At 41.7% G+C, this 26394-nt stretch overlaps 1 protein-coding gene across 7 annotated transcripts in view; it reads left to right on the forward strand.

The window, feature by feature from the left end:
- CFAP20DC (CFAP20 domain containing) overlaps window positions 1-26394 on the forward strand; it is a 180046-nt gene that overhangs the window by 119006 nt on the left and 34646 nt on the right. For all 7 annotated transcript variants that reach the window (XM_075005363.1, XM_075005359.1, XM_075005364.1 and 4 more), the window contains 2 exons: window positions 13271-13474; window positions 23008-23069. In XM_075005363.1, the coding sequence (XP_074861464.1) occupies window positions 13271-13474; window positions 23008-23069 (266 nt within the window). The remainder of the gene's footprint in view (window positions 1-13270; window positions 13475-23007; window positions 23070-26394) is intronic.

The raw sequence follows: 26394 nt of genomic DNA on the forward strand, positions 1-26394 counted from the left end.
GGAAGCCTGTTCCGAAGCTTAACTTCCTTCACAATTAAAAAACATGCGTAATATCTATTTGATATCTCCTTTGCTTCAGAGTAAGCCCACTGCATTGCCATACCTTCAGGGCACAGGGAGAACAACTGATCGCCACGTAAGAGGTAAACTTTTAACAGTGAGAGTAATTAACCTTTTTGAATGAAATTGTATAGTCTGGGAGTTATCGAGGGCATGGAGGGAGGAGTTTCAGTGGAGTGATACTGAAATTGAGGCTTATGTGCCTCAAGTGGCTCTTCAGTGACTCTCCTGTTCTTTGTAGCACAGAGGATATGAAAACACTGTGTGATGAAACTGTCTTCCTTGTAATAGCCTTTAGCATACATGAAGGCCATGGCATGCTAATAAGTGGCCCAAAATACACTAATGAGGCATGGATGCAAATTCCCAGTGCCTCATTAACATAAGGTCACGTGATTTGGAGTCTGGAAGACGTTCTTCCAAACTCCAAACAATGTGTAGAACCGCGGCCCCCCGGGGGTCATCCAGAAGGAAGTCTTTCTTCCAGAGGCCCCTTCTTCCTGAAAATTTTTGGGAAGAAGGGGCCTCCAGAAGGAGGGCTTCCTTCCAGAAGAGCCCCCAGGTGCCGCACTTCTACACGTTGTTTTGGAGTCCAGAAGAATGTCTTCTGGACTCCAAATCATGTGACCTTATGCTAATGAGGCATGGGGAATTTGCATCCACACCTAATTAGCATATTTTGGGCCGTTTATGTGTAGAAATGGCCGAAGACTGTTGTTTAGTTTCCTACATTTTTCTTTTCTCAAGACTCTGGCTACTTCTACACTATGGAGATCTTTTGAAAGAAGCTGTTTTGGAAGATCTCCTCCAAAAGAACTTCTTTCGAAAGAGTGAGTCCACACACAAAAACACAGATCAAATGAGTGATCAGCTCTTTCAAAAGAGAGCATCCACACGGCCCCCACTCTTTCGAAAGAACAGGCGAGGCAGCGAAAATGAAGACTGTTCTCTTGAAAGAAGGGCCCTGCGGAGCATCTACACACGTTTTCTTTTGAAGGAAGCTTTTGAAAGGGAGCCTTCTTCCTGAAATGGGAAAGGAAGAGTGATTTTGAAAGGAGCACAACGTTCTTTCAATTTACTTTCAAAAGAATGCTTTTTGTGTGTAGACGTTCCATGGGCTCTTGCCCCCTTCTTTCAAAAAATCTTTGGAAAAAACTTGCTAGTGTAGACACAGCCTAAATGTTCCCAGGTTTTGTAACCTTTCCTTGTGGGTTAGACTCTCTAAACTTTTATCTTCTTTGTTGCTCTACTCTGGACTCCCTTCAGTTCAGCCACATATTTCTTAAGGTGAGGCACCCAGAACTGGGCACTTTACTCAGACATGGCTTCCACAGTACCAAGCAGAGCTGAACATAACCTCCTCTGTCTTACATACAACACTCCTGTTAACACACCTCAGAATTATATTAGCTTTTTCTGAACCTGCTTCACATTGCTGACACCTATTCAGTTTCTTAACTATTATACCCCAAAATCCTTTTTAGCAGGACTGTCACCTTGCCAGTTCTCTCCCCTTCTGAAATTGTGCATTTGATTTTCTTCCTTCTTAAGTGCAGTACTTTGCATTTGCTTGAGTTTCATCATTATGATCTCTGATCACTTCTCAAATATGTAGGTTGTTTTGAATTGTAACCCTGCCGTCGGAAGTGCTTGAAACACTTCCCAATGTGCTGTCATCTGCAAATTTTATAAGCATACCTGCCACTCCATTATCCAAGTCATTAATGAAAATATGGAGTAGTTCCAGACCCAGGACTAACCCTAAAGGACTCTATTTAGATATATTCTCCCTTTTTTACAGTAAACCTTTAATAATTACTCTTTGACAATAGTCTCTTAACAAGTTGTTCACCCACCTTATGGCCATTTCATTACTCCACATATCCCTAGTCTTATGGGCATGTCATGTGCAAGTATACTAAAAGCCTAATTAAAGCAAGATTTATCATTTCACCTGCTTCTCCTTATCACCTAAAACAGTAACCCACTTAGGGAAGCAAATTAGGTTGGTTTGGCATATTTTAAAATGAGAGATTATTTGAAACTGACTTTTCTGTGCTTTATTTTGAAGTCAGAACACATTCAGTCCTAGAGTTAGGAATGTTTTTACATTGTTTGCATCAAAAATCTGGGCTCCCATTGAGTTTCACAAATACACATTGGAAGTAAAACATTATTAAATGTGTCCAAATACAAGTTAATCCCTTCTAATCTGGCACTCCCTCATCTGGCAACATCCCTAATCTGCCATGATTTTGGTTAGCCATACAACCACTTATCATGGATGTGGCCAAGTTTGTGGTGGTCCCATAAAGTTGTTTCTAGCCCCCAGTGTGGTTCTCAGTGTTCTGTACTGTTATTTAGCTGTAATTTACCCCCAAATGTCTTCTAAGAGCCCAGTAAGCAGTGCAAGTGTTGGTAATGTGCTAGACAATATTGAGCTCCCATGATCCAGCAAATTCTCTCATCTGGCTACCTCTCTGAGACTGGTCCAAATGAGAGTTTATAGTCTCTTCTGTTCACCTTATACACAGCATGGGTAAAAAATGCTTAAGCAGCTTTGGATGAGTGTGATTTGCTAACTCTTTGGTAAACCTTGAGGACCTAGTTCTTGCAATGTTTTATTCTTGTTTTAATAGAGTTCTCTATTATTAAGTTAAAATATTTTAATTCAGAAAGAAGTATGGCCCACTGAGTAATGTTAAAACTATGTAGATAGCTGGTAATTTAACTTTTCCACACATACAATGGCATTCAAACAATACAGTACTGAGTACCTCACATTAACCTAGTACAATGCAAATGTCTTTATGTACATCTTTTATACTGAAAAATATGCCTTTAAATAACAGGTTTTGTCAATCCAGAAAAAGTTTAGGAACTTAATAGTTTGGGTTTTCTTTATCATAAGAAGAGGCTATGCAAAACTATAAGATAAACTTCATTGCTAACTTAAGAAATCAGTTTAGAAAAGTTTAAGTTCATCCAAAAATATTTTACATCAAAAATGTCTTGTAAAATACAAAATGAACTTAATTCTCTCTTTGTAAATCAACTAAGAATTGATGGGTCCTGCCAAAGTGTTATGTGATAAGCATCTGAAGCAGCAAAACACTTTCCCTAAAACTTTTTGTTAATAATAATAAAGAAGATATTTTAGGAAAAAAATAAAGGAGTGAGAGAAAGAATTGACTGCTCGTCTCCTCTCTAATAATTTTATGTCCCTGAAAAGTAGTGTATTCTTGGGGAGGGAAACCATTTGCCAACACCTTGATGTTTTCAGATAAGCACAAGAAGATTCAAAAGACAAAATTGTGCTGCTTTTTTTTTTTGGATTCCTATAAAAAGACACTAGTGTGAGCTCTTTGTGCATAGATTTAAGAGAGGGGGAAATGACAGGAGACATGGCAGTCTGGATGATAATGAACATTTTATTATGTGTGCTTTGAAAAAGATGGGGGGATTTCATGAGGGTATGCCATCTGAATAAATCCATGCCAGTCAGGCACTACGTAAGAGGCTTGACAAACATGGTGGAAGCTCAGTGATGTAAAACAGAAAGTTTCTCAGTGGGAGAATCAACAGAAAAGCTTTCAACAACCAACTCAAGATTAGTAGATATTTACAGTAGCTAAGGCTTACATGGAAGATTGGTGCAAAAATTAAAAAGCAGGTTTTTCATGCTAATGTTGAGATATTATTGATGGAACTTCAGACTGTTGGATATTCTGTGAGGGTCTAGAACAGTGTTGCTTAAACTTTGAGACCATGGAACTCCAAAATATAATATTTTTTATTTGGAGCAGTGATGAAAATTGGCTTAAAAAAATTGTTGTCAGACCAAAAACCCCAAACAGCAACATATACAGCAAAAACAAAACAAAGGAATTTAATCAGGAATCATAGCAATACAGAAGTTACACTGTATCTGGTTTTAATAACAGAAAATATATACCATCAGTGTATTTTTAAATGCTCACAGCACACCTGCGAGTTGTTCATGAAACACCAGTGTTCAGCACAACACCGTTTAAGAAACGCTCGTGTAGAGAATCTGGTTTGTGCTATTATGGGATTGAATTACAGTGATAGTTATCACATACAACAGGAGTAGAGCCGGGAGTTCCAAATACAAAGTTAAAATGCTAAGGATTGTTGACATCCCAGAATCATAGGAATGGATGGCTTTAGTAATACATGGGAAAGATTATTAGGTGCAAAAATTCCTGGATTATAATGTGTACAGATACCTCTACTTCATAAAGGAGAGTAGAGGATGGTCCTAGACCAAACAGCACCCCAGGAGGCGTCCTCTCCATTGGTAAAACTTTTGGATTCCTTATTTCATTGCCTTTGTAGACTGTTTTATGATTTTGCACAATTTACATGCACGATTTGTCTCTTTCATATAAGATGATAAACTTGCACACTCAGATTTGTAAATCTGTGTTTATATCTCACTGACTGGCTACATCTACACTTTGAAAGTGCCACGTTTTGCTCATGCGCAGCTTGTCTACACAGGGGTCCTTTTCAAAAGGACCCTGCAAATGTCGAAGTCCCCTTATTCCTATCAGCTGACAAGGGGATTTCGACATTTGCAAGGTCCTTTCGAAAAGGACCCCCATGTAGATGAGCTGTGCATGAGCGAAATGTGGCACTTTCGAAGTGCTGCGGCCAGCAGCATGCTAATAAGGTGCTGAATATTCATTTCAGTGCCTGATTGGTATTCTCCGATTTGGCCATTAGCTTGTTCGTTTTGAAGTTTTCCTCTAGTGTAGACATAGGCATTGACTGGGTATACACCCATGAGGGAATGGCTAACAGTGTAGGAAGTTCAAAGATAATGTAGTTCTCAGAAAGTCTGGAAGGTTCCAGGGGATTCTACAAAGGTCCAAAATGTTCTAAAAGGTTAGTGAAAAAAGATTCTTCCTACACACTTTCTGACACGTTATTTCAAACATTTGATTTGCTCTTTTGTCACTAACAACAAAAATAGCACCAGAACCTGGCACCCCCAAGCCTGGCACCTCAAGTATTTGCCCAGTTGCCCCTCAGCTAAATCTAGCTCTGGGTGAGTATCCTCTCCTCAGGTGGAAGACCTTATCCTGTTCATCAGAAAAGGATAGGGAGAACTGATTCAACTTCTTTGCTATAGTACGAAACCAAAGTAATCTCCCCAACCAGGAGAAATATAGCTACTTATGCACTGATTTCCTACGGGTAGGTCTACTCTACAGCAGAAGGTCAAATTAAGGCATGTAATTCTAGCTACGTTAATTATGTAGCTACAGTCAACATGCCTTAATTCAGGCTTCCACACTTTCTCGAGCATGGAAGAGCTGGCAAGAGTACTAGGCTGGTTGTGTCAGAAAATAGTGTCCTAGTGTTTCAAGCTATTTTGTAGGAAAATCTCTTAATCCAAAGACATGTTCTCTGCAGAAGAACAGTACAAAGGTCTTGAGATGTGTGATGCAAAAGGGAGAATTTTTAGCAGTAAGGCTTTAGAATGAGGTGTTATTCCTGTACTGCCCTTCTATTATATCCCTGTATTACAGTCATGTCTTGATCACCCCAGATCACTTCACACTGACCCTTCGCTCACTAGCTGTCAGATAGCAAGCACATTTTTCCCCCTTTAAAAATTGTCTAAATTGCTTCTGCTAGTTTGATGTGAAATCTCCCTTGGATCAGAGTCTCAAGCACTTTTGAACAGCAATGAACGAGGCTTGGACTGACAAAAAAACATTTTAATACAAAATTTATAGTTTTAAAAAATATATTACCATAAATTTGTTACTTAAACTGCCCTTCCCAACTGCCAAAACCAGGCACTTTCCAATATAAAGGCTCAGTAGAAACAAAAGACTCCATAAAAACATTGATAAATTATGTACATATGAAACAAGTTTTGAGCTGGTCCAACAAAAGAGAGGAGATTGGAAGGTGTGGTACGGAGGTAAATACAGAAGAGTAAAAGGAAAAGAAACAATAACGGGATCAAAGGTGAAAGACACAAAGAAAGCCAAAATTATATTCTTGACTTTAAATGTGGAAAAATAGACAAGGCTTATTTGGTTGCCAGATATCTCACAAAGCCTGCAATATATGTGCATATGTGCTCTTGAAAAATCAAGCTGTAAATTCGATATAAAACTATTAAAAATGTTTTGGGGAGCAAGGCATTTGGCTTTCCTTAGGTGAACACCACCTCACATTTTGTGGGTGGTACTTGTACACAAATAATAACAGAGGGCATGGTGACACACACCAGAGCTTTGTCACTGACTTACTAGCTGTTTTTCAAATAGTTGAGGGGGCAACAGGTGCAAATGTCGGAAGCCTTAGCCACATCTGCACTAGGTATTATTTCCAAAAGCCTGGGCTCTCTTTCGAAAGAGTGCACAGCACATCTACGGCCTGAATCAGCGGCGCCAGCCCCCGCCTGTGTGGGGACACTCCCTTTCAAAATGGCATCTTTCAGCTACTCTCTTGAATAGCGCCCTTTCGAAAGAGCACTCTAGTGTAGATGTAGGTCCTGCGAATAACAACTAGTTATCAACTCAAATGTATCTTAATATTCTAAAATACTTTTGGCCTGGTGTATTTTGTCTTTTTGGCACTGAGATTTTATTTCAGAGTTGAGTGCATTTTGCCATTTTATTAGACATAATCTGAGGTACTGTGACTCCATGAATAGTCTGAGAGCTCCATAGATTGTTTTTATTTTCAAAAAAAAAAACTGTTACTATATGGAAAGTTTGTGTTAATGTGCAGCAATTAGGCTCAAAAAGGTAAGTCTGCCTTAATTTAGATGAGATTGTAAAATAATAAATCAGTTATTTTTATTTGCCTCCAGTTTTTGTTATATAGTATCCAAAATTACAAATGATTGAGCTCAGACTTTCCATACTATAATAGTAAACCAGTGATCACACTTAAAAATTTCATTTGCCTTCAGAGATCATAATTTCTTCACTGTAATTAAAAGAGGAAATAATATTATCTAGGACACCATTGGGGGTAGCTGTTGACTTTTGAATGGTGACTACAATGTATAAGTGAAAATAAACTATGCATGTACAAGCTTTAAATCTGAACATTAAAGCAATAGCTTTCTAGAAACTGAGTTAAAAGTAAGGTTGTGTCTGCTGTGTGACCATTTTGTTAAAAAAAAAAGGGGTAGTTGTCTGTGTGTTCTTCACCCAGACTTCCCTGACCCCTCGGGCTTGTCTACACTACCTCCCTACTTCAAAGGGAGGATGGCAAGTAGGGTGTTGGGAGTTTATTAACGAAGTGCTGCTCTGCATACGCAGCATTTCATTAAGCAAATTCCCCCCTCCGTGGCAATTTCGAAGTTTTAAACTTCGAAGTGCCTGTTCGTTTCTAGCTGCGGCTCACCCGCTGGTACTTTGAAGTGCCCGGGGTACTTCGAAGTCCCTTGGGTGCCTGGAGTACTTTGAAGTACCGGCGGGTGAGCCACGGCTAGACACGAGCCAGCACTTTGAAGTTTAAAACTTCAAAGTTGCCGTGGGGGAGAATGTGCTTAATGAAGTGCTGCATATGCAGCACAGCACGTCATTAATAAACTCCCAACACCCTGCTTACCATCCTCCCTTCGAAGTAGGGAGGTAGTATAGATACAGGCCTCTTGTATAGAGTTCTGCATGCTGTATAGTTGTGCTTCAGTATTAAATAAACCCAAGGCTGTTGCCCAGCATCATTTTTATGAGGAATGGTGTGTCACCCCCTAATCCTGCTCTGCACCTGGCTAACTGATCCCGAGGACAGTCTGGCATGGAAGGGGGCGGTAATGCTGTGCCTGTCACAAACCACGTATTCCATAAAAGATTCTTTCTCAGAGGTACTGTAAGCATCCAAGACAGAGGAATGCACCCTGTGGAGATCTCTGTCAATTTGTTTGTTGAGTTATGATGTAACGTAATCATCTGTAGTGAAAGTGATCACGTTTACAGACAGTTGAACGTACCAGGCTAAGCAATAGGAGGTCTGTTTTTCCTTTCTTCCTTGGTCTCTTTACAGAAAGGGGAAGTAGTTGCCAGTGTGCAGCATCTTTTGAAACTTGTTTTTCTCAGGCTCCTGCAGAGACAAATAATTAAGCCTATATCATTTTAGTGAATCAGGCCATTAGATGTTTAAAGGAATTTTTAAAAGCAAATTTAAAGCATACTAATGGTGCCAGTTTGATGGCATTGGCAGCCTATATGTCTGCCAATACAACACAATACAACTGTCAAGGCATGTTTCCTTGCACTGCTTCACAGTGTGCCTTGAATCCAGCCTGATGGGACAACCTGTCGTGTGTGAGGTTACCCAGACATCAGGGTTGAAATTACTAGTAAGGATATCTGCTATTGTTGTTAAGATTAGGGCTGTCAAACAATTAAAAATGTAATTGTGATAATCATGCTGTTAAACAATAATATAATGCCATTTATTTAAATATTTTGAATATTTCCAACATTTTCAAATATTATGTTGATATCTGTTGCAACACAGTATACAAAGTGCACGGTGCATACTTTTATTAATTTTCAATTAGAAATATTTGCACTATAAAAATAAAAGAAATAGTGTTGTTCAGTTCTCCTAATACAAGTATTGTCGTGCAACCTCCATCATGAAAGATGAGCATACAAAAGTAGAATTATGTACAAAAAATTGCTTTTAGAAATAAAACAATGTAAAACTTCAGAGTCTACAAGTCCACTTAGCCCTACTTCTTGTCAACTCATACAGATAAGTTCACCTACATTTTCAGGAAATAATGCTGTCTGCTTCTTGTTTTCAGTATCATCTGAAAGTTAAAACAGGTGTTCACATGGTATTGTTGTAGCCAGCGTCACCACGTATTTATGTGCTAGATAAAATGTAATGAGGTAAAGAAAGTGGCCAGAATGGATAAGACTAAATGGTTAGAAGAGCAGTGTGAAGATACAGAGATGTACTATGTTGTGTGTTAGACCAGGGAGGTGTATAAGATGATCAGAAATATTACTAGGAAGTGGCAGCTGAAGCAGATGGTGATCAAAGATGAAAACGATGAGGTACACATGAGTAAGGAGAAGGTTGTGCCACAAAGGATGAGATATTGCACTAATCTGTACAAAACACAGTTGGACCCGAGTGTCTCAGAGAGACTGATCAAAGAACTGAAAGAGGTATCACAGCTGAGCTTCGAGAGCAGAACCAATATTTCGAAGGAGGAAGTAGAAAGAGCCGTGAAACAACCAAAGAACAACAAGAGCCCTGGCAATGATAAGATCATGGGAGAGATGATCAAATATGGCAGAGAAAGTATGATTCAGGAAATGCACCGACTATGTAGTACAGTGTGGAAAGAAAGGAAGGCACCTAAAGATGGACAAACTTCATGATGGTGACAATACACAAGAAAAGAAGTGCTTTGGAGTGCAAGAACTTCAGAACGATTGATCTAATGAATCAGCTAGGCAAGATGCCTATAATGATGTGGACGGAGAGAATGAGATCGCAGTTAGAACAACATCTAGTGAATAAGAAAGTGGGATTCAGGAATGAAAGTAGTACCATGCAACAGATGTTGGCATTAAGAGTGATAGCAGAGAAAGCGCAACAAAAGAAAAAGAACATCTACAATTGTTTTGTCAATTTTTCAGAAGACATTTGACAATATAGATCAGGAAGTGACTTGGGCAGTGTTGGTGTCATATGGAGTGCATAGCCAACTGATACGGTTATCGAAGAATATCAGTGACAGTGCAGAGGCAGTGGTGAGAAAGTGTGGAGAGTTGGGAAGTTGGTTTAGAACAAGTAGCACTACAAGACAAGGAGATCTGATATTGCTGAGTATCTTCATTATGCACCTAGAGAGAGCAATGGACAAGATCAAGGAGAAGGTAAAAGGGATATCAGTGCACAAGATGAGAATTAACAACATGAGATTTGCAGATGATATAGTTATCGAGGAAGATGAAGAGAAGCTAGCAAGAACGGTGCTGGCGTTAAATGAGGAAGAGAAGTGGTATGAACTGATTATGACCATTGATGAAATGAAGACAATGGTATTTGGAGATAAGAAAATAGGAGGAAAGATCAGTGTAGACGGGGTTGAACTAGAGAATGTAGAGATGGTCACATATCTGGGGAGCAAAATGATGTATGATCTAGACAATAAGAAGGAAATAATGACTAAAATAGTGAAAGCAAGAGCAAGTTTGAAGGCCATGAATAAAATCTGGAAAAGCAAATAATTAGCTTAGGAATGGAGCTGAGCATCTTGAAAATGTGTGTATTCAGCAGCATATTGAACAGATGTGAGACGTGGGTGATAACAAATGATTTGAAGAGAAGGATATTGGCGTTGAAAAGGAATTATAGAAAGATCCTGAGAATAGGATTGATGCAGAAGGTCACCAGTGAGGAATTATATAGGAAGATACAGCCAAAAAAGAACCCACTGCAGAAGGTTATACAATGGACACTGCAGACATTTGGGCATATCTGTAGAATAAATGATGAGCAAAAAGTCAAGACCCTGATATTCAGTATAATGGACAGTTCATGTAGGAGAGGCAGAGAATGGGTACGTGATATAGCAGATAGGTGCAGAGCTAGTCTACAGAAACTAAGCCTGTCTGCACTGGACAGGGGAAGCTGGAGGGAAATAGTAACAGGCATTGGATACCAATGGGCACTGAGCCCATGTTTTTTGCTCATGATGAGAAGCACTAAGAATTCATATGTCTCTGTATGCTTCAACCACCATTCCAGAGGACGTGCATCCATGTTGCTAACAGGTTCTGCTCTGTAATGGCAAAGCAATATGGACCAGTGCATGGTCATTCTCATCAGCTTAGTCAGATGCCACCAGCTGCGTCCTGATTTTTTTTTATTTTTATTTTTTGTGATTCAGATTCTGTAATTTCTGCGTCACAATATTGCTCTCTTTCCACGTGAGAAAGCGTGTTCCACACCTGTGCCTCAGGCTTTGGGAAAGCACGTCACATTCTTAAACATTCGGTCAAGCGCTGTAGCTTTCTTAAGATATCTCACAGGGTACCTTCCCTGCTTGCAATTAAATCTGCAGTGACAGTGTTCTTAAAATGAGAGTGTGCTGAGTCAGCTATAACATCAAATATATAATAGAGTGTGAGTAAAACAATGAACAGGAGATGTACAATTATTCCCAAAGGATGTGAGAAACAAATTTAATGATTGCGTTTTTTTTAGCAAGCTATCAGCATGGAAGCATCTGCTCTGAAATGGCAGACGAAGCACAAAGAGGCATACAAATACAAGAGTATCTAGCACATAAATACTCCACAATTTCTGCTACAAATGTGCCATGAAAGCTGCTGTTCTCACTTTCCGGTGACATTGTACATAAGAAGTCAGCAGCATGAAGTCCCACAAATGTAAAAATTGTTTCTTGTAGTGACTGGCTGAACAAGTAGGACTGAGTGGACTTTTAGGGGGTAAAGTTTTACGTTTTTTTGGTTTTGAATGAAATTATGTACTAATCTATGCTTGTAAATTGTACTTCCACAGTAAGGATTGCACTCTAGTACTTATATCTGGTAAACTGAAAAATACTACTTTTTTTGCTCATAATTTTTGCAGTTGAAATATTTGAAATAAGAAATGTAAAATGAACACCCTGTGTGTTGGATTCTGTGTTGTAAAACATGCAAAATTGTGCAATAAATTTCAACTGGTATTCTATGGTTTAACCATGTGATTAAAACTATGCTTAATTCTGATTCATTTTTTGAGTGACGCATGAGTTAACTGCGAGTAATTGACAGTTCAAAAGAACTGGATTACGAGTACTAGCTCACTTTGTGATGCAGCCACTGAAGCAGCTTGCAGCACTGTGCCACGTTACAGGAATTTAAAGTAGCTGAAATCCTCACTGTTATTTTGGATTCAGTTCTTAAGTAATAATTTTGCAGTCACTTTTGGACCTCTGCAGCTCTTTTAAAAAAATCCAATAAAAGCCCATCGATGAATGAAATGAAAGAAGTCCCCCTTAGTTCTTAGATTTCCTCTTTGAGAACTGGGTATCCCGTCAGCCTCATTTAAAGATTTCAGTTTGCTCTGAAAAGCAACTTGTACCACTACCTGTGTTAAAACTGGCACCTCCTAAAACTAGCGCTCTCTGGTCCAGCAACATCCATGGTCCAGCAGATGCTCCTGCACAGGGAGCCTGGGAGCCTGAGGGAAAGGAGGGCCATGTGGGGCCTGGGACAACAGCCTATGCATCCTGGCTGGGGGCGGAGTGGGAGCAAGTCCAGAGCCTCCCAGCAACACCATGGCCACTCAGGGTCAGGGCCAGAGTTGGAGCTCCTTGGAAGCCACACTGCAACATGGGGCCAGAGCCACAGCCCCCCAGGGAGCACAGGACTGGGGTGAAGTCCCCCAGCAACCCCACAGGTGCACAGGACCAGGGCCATGGCAAGGCCAGGAACACAGAGCTAAGGCTTCGGGGTGGTAGAGGGGGACCTCCCCTGGTCTGGCAAATTCTAATGTTCAGGACCAGTCAGGTCCCAACCATGCTGGACCAGGGAGGTGCAACCAATATGCTTTCACTTTCCTGTCATAGAGCCTATAGGAGAGAACAGGCCTGTCACCTAGGGCCTTCTGGAGTGTGGCATCCTGATTAAGGATAGGTTGTAGGTCTTTAATAATGCATTGCAGTGGTTTGAGTTGGGGATGTAGGTAATGACCCGTGATGTTCTGGTCTTGGCTTTTTTGGGCCTATCTGTTACTGTGCTTGCTATAGTTTGGATCAAAACCACATGCATATTTATTTGTGTGACCTTTATGACAACAAGGTAAATGTGTGGTTGAGTCTAAGTTAAGCCTGGAATATGGACATTTTGGATACTTTGATTTTTTTTGGTCTAAATCTTATTGGAGGAATAGGAGATTCACCACAAACTGTTGATTCAAACTCCCCTGCCTTTTAGTATTTGTTTTTGTGTTGCTTCCTGTGGTTGAATTTGTGGAATTATTTATGCTCGATCTTCAGAGTGGAACCAGGAGTCTGTTCACTAACCCTGTCTCATACATGTTTTGCTTTTCTTCTTGTAAGTTAGCTTCTCCTTGAAAAAGTGTTTAAGCTTATCCCGATCTGCTTTGTTCATGTATTCTCTCCCATTATTGTTTCTAGATTATTAACTGGTGTACGTGTAATTTTATTTCTTAGGAATATGACTGGCGAAATTACCAGCCAAGCAGACTGAGCGCATCTGAGTTACGAATGTTGGCTAGTATGAAGAGACAACACAATGAAGAGCTAGAGGATAACAGGATCTCGCATGGGCTGAGTGCATCTCAGATTGACACCTGTAATGTCAGCATCAGTTCGAGCAGTGATGACACAACAACCTGGAACTCTTGTCTCCCACCTGTAAGTGTCAACTGATCTCAGAGTGCCCTAAAAATGTGGAAAGGAATTTTCAGTAAAAGTCAGCACCAGTTTCGAGGTACAGTAAACTTTCTGAATTAAGATCCCAGTGGTATCAATAAAATGTTGTACCTCTCATGCTCTACATGCATTTGGAACCCATATAAAAATAAACCTTCCAAATGAGCCAGCAGCCAACACACCAGCACCCTCCCCCCAAAATTCAACTCCTCGCTCTCCAAAGCCAGAGAAAATGGATCCATTTTACAGCGTCCCATGACAGTGGAAACAACCTGCAGATGTGCAATATGGGTTCTTAAATTCAAAACTCGTTTCAGAATTCAGATCCAAATAAACCAGCCAACAGCTGCCTTCCATCCTGAACAATGGAAAACAATTATATTTTTCTGATAGTACGGTCTAACTACACAGCAGTGAGCTGTTTAAAGGACAGGACATCACTTGAGTGAAGTCACAGAACACCATTTCAGCAGTCATATAAAGATACCTAAGAAAACTACCATAACATTACATAACTTCTTAATTCATTTATCTAAACACATCTAGTTTTTATTTCATAGACTTAAAGGCCAGATGGGACTATCAAGATAACCCTGTCTGACCTCCTGCACGTTGCAGGCCTCACCCACCCACTCCTGTAATAGACTCTTAACCTCTGGCTGAGTTATCCAAGTCCTCAAATCATGACTTTAAGATTTCAAGTTACAGGGAATCCACCATTTACTCTAATTGAAACTTGCAAGTGACCCATGCTGGAGTGGAAAGCAAAAAACCTCGAGGGTCTCTGCTAGGCTGACCTAGAGGACAATTCCTTCCTGACCCCAAATATTGCAGTCGGACCCAGAACATTTCTTCAAGCCCCAACAGCTAGACACAAGGGAAAGTGTTCTGTAGTAACTCGGAGACCCCCACTCCCCATCTAATGGCTTATCACCAGCCATTGGGGGATATTTGCTGCTAGCAGTTGAAGAATGTCTGAATGTCATTGTAGGCAGTCCCATCAGGCTTTCCCCTCCATAAATGTATCAAGCTCACTTCTGAAGCCGGTTAGGGTTTTGCACCCCAGATCTCCCCTTAAAAGGCTGCTCTGGAAGATCTCTCCTCTGATGTTTAGAAGCCTTCATCTAATTTGAAGCCCAAACTTGCTGGTGGCCAATTAATAGCTATTTGTTCTTGTCTACATTGGTACTTAAATAACTCCTCTCCCTCTCCAGTGTTTATCCCTGTGGAGTATTCATAGAGAGCAATCATCTCTTCTCTCAGCCTTCATTTGCTTACGCTAAACAAGCCAAGCTCTCCTCATTTTTCTGTTCATCTTCATAGCCCTTGTCTGCATCCGTTTCTCCCATTAAATATCGAAGACCAGAATTGCACACACTATTCCAAACGAGGCTGCACCCTTGCCTTGTATAATGATACTACTGTTTCTCTGTCTCTGCTGGAAATATCTCACCCAGTGCATCCTAAGGTTGTATTAGCTTTCTTCATGGGTGTATCACATTGGTGGCTTATAGTCATCTTATGGTCAGCCAATACACCCAGGTCTTTATCCTCCTCTGTCACTTTCAGCTGGTAAATCCCCAGCTAAGAGCAAAAATTATTTTTGTTAGTCTTTGTGCATGACCTTGTATATTATACTATTAAATTTCTTCTCGTTGCTATTACCTTAGTTTTCAAAGTCATATTAATCTTCATGTATCATATTCTGGTTCTCCTCCATATTGGCAATAACTCCTAATTTGCGTCATCCATAGATTTTATTAGCAGAGGTCTTCTTTTTGTTGCAAGGTAGTAATAAATGAAAGCATAATAAACTTTTAAAATGTCCTGGGGATAAGAAATAGCACAGAACAACCCTTGCATGCAGGTCCAGTTTTTCATTACTTGTACTTTGGGCCAGTCCCCCACCATAAGTTTTTGCAACCTGAGTATTGCTCCAGTTTATGTAGCTACCGGCAACTACAAGAAGCATATGTAAATACAAAGAAAGGTTTTTGATCCCACTTCTTGGATAATCTTCTGTATGTTTCAGACTAATGTCTTCATTTAAAAATTGTTTAGATACAATTAATTAGTCATTTAAAATTGTAAGTACACTCATCCCTCGTTTAACGAGTACTTTACTTACAAGTACTCGCTAAAATAAGGGACTTACATTCTAACCTTTGTTCACTAAACTAGTGAACTTCCCCCGCTTATGTGAGCCAGCAGCAGAGTCCCTGGCCGGGGGTGGGGAGACCCACAGCCCTGCAGCTGGAGCGGAGCCAGCTGCGGGATCCCTGGCCAGGGGGGCAGGGAGACCTGCAGCTGGAATGGAGCCAGGTGCACAATCCCTGGCTGTTGGTCTGGGGAGACCTGCAGCCCCGTGGCTGGAGCCTTCTCCCTCCCTTCCCTCAGACATGCAGCTGTCTGACACCCCTGCAGCTGGGAGAAGAGAGGGAGAAGGCTCTTAGCCTGGTTCCCTCCCCTGCACTGCCAGGAACATGAAACTGATCAGCCATGAGCTGATCAGTTTCCAGGTACCACAAGCCAGAGGGAGACTGAAACCAGCCTGCCCCTCCTTCCCAGCTCCTGTCACTCTGGGAGCCAGGAAACTGACAAGCCCTGGTGGTTCCTGGCTCCCCTCCCCTTGCAGGAAAATTTGAGTTATGCAGGGGCTGCAGGAACAACCCATGGGTAACTTGAGTGTTTAATGTATTAGTTTCCCCCACAATCTGGCCTGCAGATGGCATCCTCAGCCAGGTTTTAATCACATGCCCAGGTCCCAAACTGCCCCCAACCTTAACCCCCCCCCAGCAGCTCCAAACTGCCCTCAGCCTTAGACTCCCCCTGCAGCCCCAAACTGCCCCCAGATTTACACCCTCCCAACAGCCCCAAACTGCCCGATTCTTAAACTCCCCCAGCAGCCCCAAACTGCCCCCAGCCTTACACCCCACCCCCGCAGCCCCAAACTTGCCCCAGCCTTAGACACTCCTACTCTTCCTGCAGACTCTTCACCGTGGCTACTAGGCTGGGTGGCTCCCCCAGCCCTCCTGCTCTCTTCAGGTAACAGTCATTAAAACCAATTAACTGAAGTGTTAAGGTTTCAGCACGTAGGCATAAGGTAATTGCTATCCCTAGTGATAGAAATAGCTGCCATCTCCAGTAGCTATCTCTATTGATAGATATCTGCCTGAAGCAGCAGTGTTAAGTAACTTCAAATGGTTTCTTTAACAGCCACATGCAGCTGAGAACTGCCCAGGTGGTGACCTTTAACAAATCTATGGGTCCCTGCTCAAAATACATACACTACATCCTATTTCTGGTGCCAAACTATTCAAATGCATCAGAAAAGTGCCTAAACTCAACTGGTTTATGTCAAGTTTACAAGCATTTGGAATGAATCAGAGACTTTTACGTGTATTTTAATGGGAATTTCATAGAAGCTGCATAGAACACTAGGACTGGAAGGGACCTCGAGAGGCCATCAAGTCCAGCCCCCCTGCCCCAATGGCAGGACTAAGTACTGTCTAAATTTAGTGTCAGAGAAACAGAATTTAGTGTCGCTGTTATGAGTTTTTGCCTACAAGCAGAAATTTGGGAACCAATTGTGCTCATATAGTGAAGGATGAATGTAGATAGTTGTAGTTATTCATAATAGTCTTATGTGCCCACCTCTGTCTACGTAAATTAAACCTATAAGGAAATGTGTTGAACTTTGACAGAAACACATTTTTCAAGGTTTCTAACTTAAGAACAAACTCAATTAAAAATAATATTTCAAGCAGCTGGACCATGCAAGAGGCAAATAATGAGTTTGGGGGTCTCCTCTGTGTGGCTTTAGGTAGTTGTTTGTCGTACTCTGCAAACTGGGCAGTTGGGTTCTAAAGTTGTTAGAATGTGGTGGGAGGGTTTGGTTTGGTTATAATTTAGGAATTCAATGTGATGTTTCTGAAAAGCATCAGCTGGACATCCCTAGAAATGTGATGCAGTGCAGCTGTAGCTATTTTTGTCCCAGGAATTTAGAGAGGCAAGGTGCAGAGAGCAGCAGGTCACACCTTTTATTTGACCAACGTTGGTTGGTGAGAAAGACGGCCTTCCAAGCCCCATCCAAAGAAGATCTCTGTTTGGCTTGGACACTTGTCTCTCTCACCAACAGACAATGGTCCAAAAATATATTACATCACCCACTGGTGTTATTAGAAATTGAAAATCTTCATGTACCCACCCAGACACTTCCTTACACTGCCCTGTCAACATGCATCAGCCTTAGCCCAGGGGAACATTCTGTAGCAACAAAATTATCATTTATGTCCATCCCTATTCATTCAATTGTTGTTCTCTTATCTTCACAGGGAGTAAACACAAGATACTAAAGCTCTTCAGTCTAGACGAGAAAGGCATAGCACAACCAGGGAGAAAGCGGCGGGGTGGTGTGGAGGGGCAGGATGATGACTCAGACAAATTCACATTAGAAACAAGGCATGTGTTTTTAACCACGAGGGTGATTAACCATTGGAACAAGGTTAATCTCTTTATATCTTCAGATCAAGGCTGGATGCCTGCCTGGAAAATGCTTTGGTCATACATAAGTTATTGGGCTCAGTTCTGGGGTAATGAGGTGAAATTTAATGGCCTATAGACAAGAACTCAGGCTGGATGATCTAACAGCCTTAACATCAGTTAAACTAATGTCACTTAGCTACTAGGCAGAGTTTTCATTGAATCTAGACATTAAGCAGAGCTCAAGTATGCAGTGTACTTTTGCTACTCTGTGGTCAGTCAGGGTCACTGAGAGATCAAAATTCAGTGGGCATAAAAAATTTGCAAGCTTTTCTCTTCCCTGCATTGTCCTGCTGCTTGGCTACAGGTGACTGTCTCTCTATGAGAACAAAGGCCATCATTTCTAAGATGCCATTCTGTGCTGAAGTTCAGAATTTGTATAACTAAAAGCTCCTTTGTATTTACACTGAGATTGATTTTCATTACTGAAAATCAGTCCCAAAGGGTTGCAGGAGCTGCAGATGCGAAAAATCAGATGCAAACCACAGAAAAGCTACAGTATATCTGCATTCATCTTCCCTTTGTACACATCAGCAGGCAATGCCTGCACAATGTATAGGATGCAAATTATAACTAATCTGTACATTATACATTAAGGACAATTTAAAAAATTGTCCCTGGCTGTGATTAACCTGGAGAGATTACTTAATTTCTAGGTAGTTTCTTTCTGTTTTTTTAGGCATTAACATCTTTTCCTCCCTATCAAATTGATAATGCTTTGCAAATCATATTCTCCCATTAAGTCTATTCTTATTTTTTCCACAAAAATTATCAACAGCTCTTCCCAAAAGGTAAGCCTTTTTTTCTAAATAGCGGGCAATTTTATATAACCTCTTTGTTCGTTGATATAATCCATAGCAACAGCACCACCAGAAGGTATATTTTATATCTTTCATCTTGAAAAATATTTTCTATAAAATAGTATAGCATATAAGCATCTTACTTGTAAACTTATGTAGTATTTTACTTGTAACATGTTTTCTGTGACTCTAAATTTTCCATCATTTTGCCTATTTAGTCTGATTTTTAGCTTCATTTAAAAGATGCCCTGCTATTTTTGGCTTTAATGAGATTCAAAAAACACTTTTGAACTGCAAAGATATATAGATTATATTGCTAAGCTGCAGTTAAAACAAATGAACAGATGTTCTTATACAACTATAAAACTGATATACTAAAAACTGGATTTTATGGCTAATGATAGTTTTCCAAGAACTGAAATGTAATATCTTTGCTGTCAAAAGAAATTGTTGAAATATAAATTGGTTAGCAGCTGTTCTAAACTGTGACAGCCCAAAAGGAATACAATAGTTTTAGGTATTGTACGCTACCCACCATAGCTGTCAGCTTTAGATATTTTTTAAAACATTGAATTTTTCCATGAAGGTTGTTTGTAAGGCTTTATGAAATAGGAAAAAGTAGAAATTGCTTCAATTCCACGTGAGTAATAGAAAATTAATGTCAAATGAAAAAATAAGTAAAAGCAGTTTGCATTTCACTCCACCTGACCTTTTCAGAGAGGGAGAGGAAATGCACCTAAAGGTGTTGCACAGGCCTGTGGCGTGTTTGCTGCTGTACACCTCATCCACCTAGTCCACCTGCTTCTTCCCAGAGCAAGGCCTAGCTGGCTGGATACCCCATTTCTCAAACAGCTGATGCCAGTCAACTTCAGACAGCCATGCGGCATGTGCTCTCTGGAGATCATCCCATCCCTTTGTCATTCTTCTCCAGCCTAGCGAGTTGATGAGCGCTCAGACAGACTGAAGGAGCTTTCCTGTCTCCTACAATAGCAGCAGTGGAGCTTAACTCACAACAAAAGATGCTCATGGCTCTACTCTGTATTCTTCATTATATCAAAAAACAATCTGGGGAGAAGGTTCTTGGCTATCTGGTCTCTCAAAATCTGGAGAAGGGTGATGTGGATGAAATTCCAGGGGGACCCAGGCTTGCACTGATATAGATGTCTCCCAGCAGGAGCTGGGGTGCCTAGCAGAAGCTGATCTGGGTAAGAAGGGCTGTATTCAAGGTGTCATTTATCATCATCTGTGTAGTCAGATACAACCCAAATAACATTAATTTTTGGCTCATCAATGAAAATGGGCACTATAAGTATGTAAACATGCATCTGTGCTCCATTCCCTAGCACATTAACAGAGGTCTGTATAGTGACATTTGCTATCTTATATGATACACCTACTGCAGCATCATTCCCAGGACCTCTCAGTGTCTCTAAGCAAACAATTTCCCCCAAAAATTAAAGCAAAGCTACATTCAGCAGAGGTGGAAGATCAGAGGACATGGGGAAGCGGATGCAGGGGGCTTGCACCGCAGTGCACCAGGGACAGACTAGCTGTGGGGACTGGTGGCTGGGGTCAGTCTCCAGGCTGGGGAGGCTACATACCGGGGCTGCATATGGGAAGGGAGTGTCCTTAGGGGCTGAGGCAGATACTGATGTTATTCCCTGGGGCTAGGAGGCTGGATGCTGGAAGTGGGAGTCCCTGGCAGGGAGGTGGTGTTGCCAGATGTGGGCAGAACATTCTCCCCATGGACAGAGCACCCTGTCCCTGCAGGGACACGTACTCCAGCCCAGTGCTGGAGAGGCTTGGCTGCTGGGGGTACAGTCCTGGGGCGCTGGAAAGGCTAGTACATGGGCTGCAGTCTCTGGCTGGTAGGTCCCATGCCCACTGTCTTCAGGCGCTCTGCCCAGCCGCAGCACTAGCGGTAGCACAGAAGTGAGGATGACAATACGCTAGGCCATGCCACTCTTCCAGTCAAGTGCTTGAGTTTAACAGATGATGTCTGCCAGTTTTGAAATGAAATGTTCACTCGTGATTTGACTCTTGCTGCTGTTATACAACAAGCGTTAAACGCTTTGTTTGTAAATATACAGGTAGTCTAGATGTGTTGTAGACCCTCAGAATTATGAGCACCAGCCACACATTTCACTGGGAACTGGAATCAGGCAGCAGCAGAGACTTCTTTTTAAAAAAGCAAATATAGTCCAATGCTGTGTTAAATGTAAACTTCTAAAAAAAAAATAGCAGCATGTTGCTTCTGCAAAGTTAAGTTGTAAACTTCTACAAGAATCACCAGAATGGTTTGTTCAGGGTTACCAGCATTTCAGGATTACAAACAAATTTCTAATCCCACCATGTTCAAAACTCTGTGATTCTACTGTATCCTCCAGTCCACATGCCTGGAGAGAGCTGTATATGCCACCCACAATGTTAAACAGATTGAGAAACATTGCCTTAGAGAATGTATCCTACACTGCTGTCCACACAGCCAAGCTGTGCTTCCCTGTCACCATTGCTATTTTTTGCAGTGTAGCATCCCAGTGCCAAAGCCTTCCCCCAGTAGAGCCTTTTGCTGATGCATACGTGTAACTACACAGAGTTTCTTTTCACTGGGACCAGGTACTCTGATATACACTCTGTTGTAAGCCAACCACTTATCACCCTGGATCTGGCATAGTTTCGGGAGCCTCCATTTCCTCTCTTTGGGATTTAAAAGGCCAGAGTGAATATTTGCAGAGAGACATGTTCCTGGAAACAAACAAGAAAAAGTATTTATGGTTAGGAACAGAGTATTAAAGAAAAAGGATTTTAAAACACACTGCCTGTATTCATCCCTCTCCAGCCAAAATATTACCATCCCATAATGAGTCTAGGCAAGCTTATATTCTTCGACTTCCCAGCAGGATGCTGTGTCTCTCAGCTGCCCTCTCTGCTCCCAAGAGTATCTCTTTAACAGTTCCCAAGTTTACTGGGTCTTCTGTAGGCTCCTTGATTAAACTAGCAATGTGGAAAGGCCAATGGACAAGTCAGGGTTATTGGAGTTTAGAAGTGGAAGCTGGGAATGGACAATGGGAGGGATCTGTTCTGTTCATTCCCTCTGAAGCACCTGGCCTTGACCATGGTCAGAAGACAGGATTCTGGGCTAGATGGACCTTTAGTCTAACCCAGTTCTTTATTCTGACAAAGTTGGGAATTTTGGTAGTGTGTTTTGTGATCCACATGCATACCTCAGTCTCTGTGTGGGCTTTGTACGGCTGGACTATGACCGTAAAGGAAAGCAATGAGGAGTTTGAGCCACCTACCTGTCTGGATGGAAACCAGAATCATTAAAAATGTCTGAGTGGAACCTACACATGAGAAAGGAACGAGGGCCTGGAGAAGTGATTAATTGTGATTGATTTTTTTTAATCACACAATTAATAATGATTAATTTTTAGTTACTTGGTAACCCTATTTGAGAACGTTAGTAGTTATGACAAATACACTCTTTCTTTTAATTAAAAGTATTATCCAAATTACATAGCTCGGAAACTGAGCAGGACACCATCTTGGAGACAAACTTTGATGACTGGAGTCAACAAGGTTTCACTGAATTTGAATGTACTTTGTGCAAGGTGATCCAATCTGATGTAAATGTTTATACTGTAACTCAGCGAGCAATGTGTAGGCCTATTGACCCAGGAAAGAATTTAAAATGCACTTTTACCAAGTTGGAACCTGAATGCCATTTTGGAAATTCTCCCTCAGCGACAAAGACCATAGAATTCTACTCAGGGCTGCTGACAGGGCAGAGTGGCTCAAACGGGGCAGCTACCCTGGTCCCCAGTGATTTAAAAGGGCTAGTTGCTTCTGGCTGCCACTACCTCGCCAGGGGCCAGAGCCCGGGCCCTTTAAATTGCCATCAGAGCCGTGGGCAGTGCACAGTCTGCAGCACCAAAGGGCTGGCTGGGAGAGGTTAGCCCTCGGTCCTGCCCCTCCCACATGAGACCCACCCCTTCCAGGTGGCTGGAGCTGAGCTCACTATCACCACCAGAGCCTGGCAAAGCCTGTCCTTAGCCCTGATTCTAATATATCAAATAGCACAAATATAAGGTCCTGAAAGGATTCCAGTGCCTCTATGTTGAAAGAATATTCGCAAAGTTATCTTCTCACTACTGTTTTTTGTGTTTTCCACAGCCGGTCAATCAAGGGCATCACTACCAGAAAGAAATGAACCCACTTTCACATTCCAACCCCAGGTAAAATTCTGTTTATGGGTCAAGCAGCACAAAAGATTGTTCTGGCTAGTAAATGTCTCTTTCTATTGGTTTAATCTTAAATCTTTTTTTCAGTTGTTACTGCTTCATAGATCTTTCCCAACACTTTTTTTCTTCAGAGTTCTGTAATGTTGCAGGATGACAAAATTACTGCAGCATGCAGAGCAGAACACAACAATGGCTGCTGCTGTACTACCATTCTCCCGTCGGAAGTGGCATGGTAATGAAGCAATTCACAGCAGGCTAATGAGGCGCTAACGTGCATATTAGCACCTCATTAGCATAATGGCGGCCATGTGAACATACTTCGAATTGAAGATTGACAGGGAAGATGGGGGCAGCTTCAGAATAAGCACCCCACTTCGATATTCCCTTACTCCCGTCTAGTTCTATGGGAGTAAAGGAATGTCGAAGTGGGGTGCTTACTTCAAAACTGCCCCCATCTTCACTGTCAATCTGAAATTCGAAGTCTAGTCATGTGGCCACCATTATGCTAATAAGGCACTGAATGTGCACGTTAGCGCCTCATTAGCCTACTTCGAATTGCCTCATTACCATGGCACCTCCAGTGGGTGAACGGTAGTGTAGCAGCAACCTGTATGTAACAGCCAACTATTGTCAGGTGTTTAATGTAGGCCCTGATCCTGCCAAATGGTGCATGACACATTATGACTCTGAAGACATGTCACGCTGCAGAACTGGGGCTATTATCATTTGGTGGGGGTAGTTAGTTTTGTGTGATAGGGCAGCTTGCATTCCCTGTAGTCAAGACACTCGGTCTTTTAGTTACATAGCATATTCAAAAGTAGAATATTATGTAACGGTACTGGGGCTTTGGCAGATGTCATCTATCTATAATGCATATAGATTAGTCAAGTTTGAAGTTGTACCTGTTCCCATTGTAATCAAAAACAAAACTTCCCTGGACTTCAATGGATTCTTTTCTGGTAAAAGTTGAGAAGCAGAGAATTAATGTCCAACATCAGAAAAGTCTTAAACTGCAGTACCTCGGAAATCTTCAGATCCTGTATTACCGCACCTGTTAAGCCTCCATGTTGGACTGTAGTTGTATCATTTTTCATCAGACCTCAGCGAAGCTCTCTGTATTCGGATGAAAGCAAATGCGTGACATTTAATCTGGGCAATGTGTAGGGGAATGCTGGTGGGATGTGGTATATTCCTCTATAGCTGCGTCTACACTTGCACGCTACTTCGAAGTAGCGGCAGTAACTTCGAAATAGCGCCCGTCACGTCTACACGTGTTGGGCGCTATTTCGAAGTTGAAATCGACGTTAGGCGGCGAGACGTCGAAGTCGCTAACCCCATGAGGGGATGGGAATAGCGCCCTACTTCGACGTTCAACATCGAAGTAGGGACGTGTAGACGATCCGCGTCCCGCAACATCGAAATAGCGGGGTCCTCCATGGCGGCCATCAGCTGGGGGGTTGAGAGATACTCTCTCTCCAGCCCTTGCGGGGCTCTGTGGTCACCGTGGGCAGCAGCCCTTAGCCCAGGGCTTCTGGCTGCTGCTGCTGCAGCTGGGGGTCCGTGCTGCATATACAGGGTCTGCAACTAGTTGTTGGCTCTGTGGATCTTGCACTGTTTAATGAAAGTGTGTCTGGGAGGGGCCCTTTAAGGGAGCGACTTGCTGTTGAGTCCGCCCCGTGACCCTGTCTGCAGCTGTGCCTGGCTCCCTTATTTCGATGTGTGCTACTTTGGCGTGTAGACATTCCCTCGCTGCGCCTATTTCGATGTTGGGCTGAGCAACGTCGAAGTTGAACATCGACGTTGCCAGCCCTGGAGGACGTGTAGACGTTATTCATCGAAATAGCCTATTTCGATGTCGCAACATCGAAATAAGCTATTTCGAAGTTGGGTGCACGTGTAGACGTAGCCTATTACTGCTGAGGCCTGTGTGTTATCTGGGGATGTTTGGCGTCCAGGTGTCAGTAGTAAAGCACCTTGCCCATTTTTGTTCATCCAGGTGTTTGCGTCCATTTGTTTCTCAGGCCTGGATCTTAGCACTGTCATCTGTGCTGCTGTTACCGTCAGTTTAGATGACGCTAATATGGAGTGTGGGGGACTGCCTGTGAAGATCACTTGGAAGCATTGGCTCATGCATTTTACAGCTGTCTGCATCCTCGGTGGTCGTTGTTGCAGAGAGCATTCCAGCAGTGATTTGTTAGCAGGCCTGGGCTCCTCTTCTCTTGTATGTGTACATTGAGGTGTTGGCTTTGGTCTGCAAAGGCTGTAGATAGCTTGGGTCCTGCCTATTCCTCTCAGCTTCCCAGATGGAAATGCTGGGTAGCTTATATGTGGGCATTCTGGGTGCAGAGCCCTTCACTCTAGAATTGATTTCTTTCCCTGGAATGACAGGGTTCAAGCCTTCTATCTGTAGGGCGTGACATAGAATCCACCTATTGTTGCAGGCCTTTGTCCAAGGGAAGAGTGAGTAGTTCATTTGTTAAAAGCCATTGTTATGGATGCTCAGAAAACATTAGGGCCAGGTGCAATCTATCTCCTGAAATACTTAATAAACTCCATTATTGTAAACATAAGATGGACATTTTAATGTATCAAGTCAATACATTCAAGAAAGTTAGTTTGTGTTTTTATATACAGAGATTCAAAGTCAAAGTTTCTGGCAAAAATTACAACCAGCTCTTGTACTGCTGTTTAATCTCTCCTGCGGCAATCTTTAATTTTTCACAAAATCATTTTTGACAAATGTAGGCAATCAAAATTTCTGTAAAATACCTGACTTGCAACTGCCTCATAAATTCAGTATCCTTTGTGAGCTGCCAGAAAAGTGTTAGTGGGCTGTAAATATAGAAGACAACAAAATTTTGAGGTCAGTTTGCATCATGGCATAAAATCTGGAGAAGATGTACAATGCAGAAGTGATCTGTGGTGTGTGATTGAAAATCATGATTCACATTGTTACATTTTATTTAAGACATAAAAGTGAGAAATGGTGTTCACCATGAAGAAGAGTGGGGGACAAATAAATGAGAAAGGAGATAAAACTGATTCTAAAATGAGTGAGCACTTGAACTGTACTTTAAAACCAGTTTTAATAATCATTGTAAGAAAATGATGAGAGTAGGTGGGAGTTAACTCAAATTACTTATCAGTCCTCTCTCTGAATTACTGTGTTGCCACAGACCATGCATTCCTATCCCTTCAAGAAACACTAGATGGTTTTTTATGGGATCCCTCTAAATACTGAAAGTGTAAATTATAACAGATTCATTCTTACTCTCTTAGGAATTCAGTATGAATTTTCACTGTAAAACAGATATGTAAA

Source organism: Carettochelys insculpta, chromosome 11, assembly GCF_033958435.1.
Source record: "Carettochelys insculpta isolate YL-2023 chromosome 11, ASM3395843v1, whole genome shotgun sequence".
Classification (NCBI taxonomy): domain Eukaryota; kingdom Metazoa; phylum Chordata; order Testudines; family Carettochelyidae; genus Carettochelys; species Carettochelys insculpta.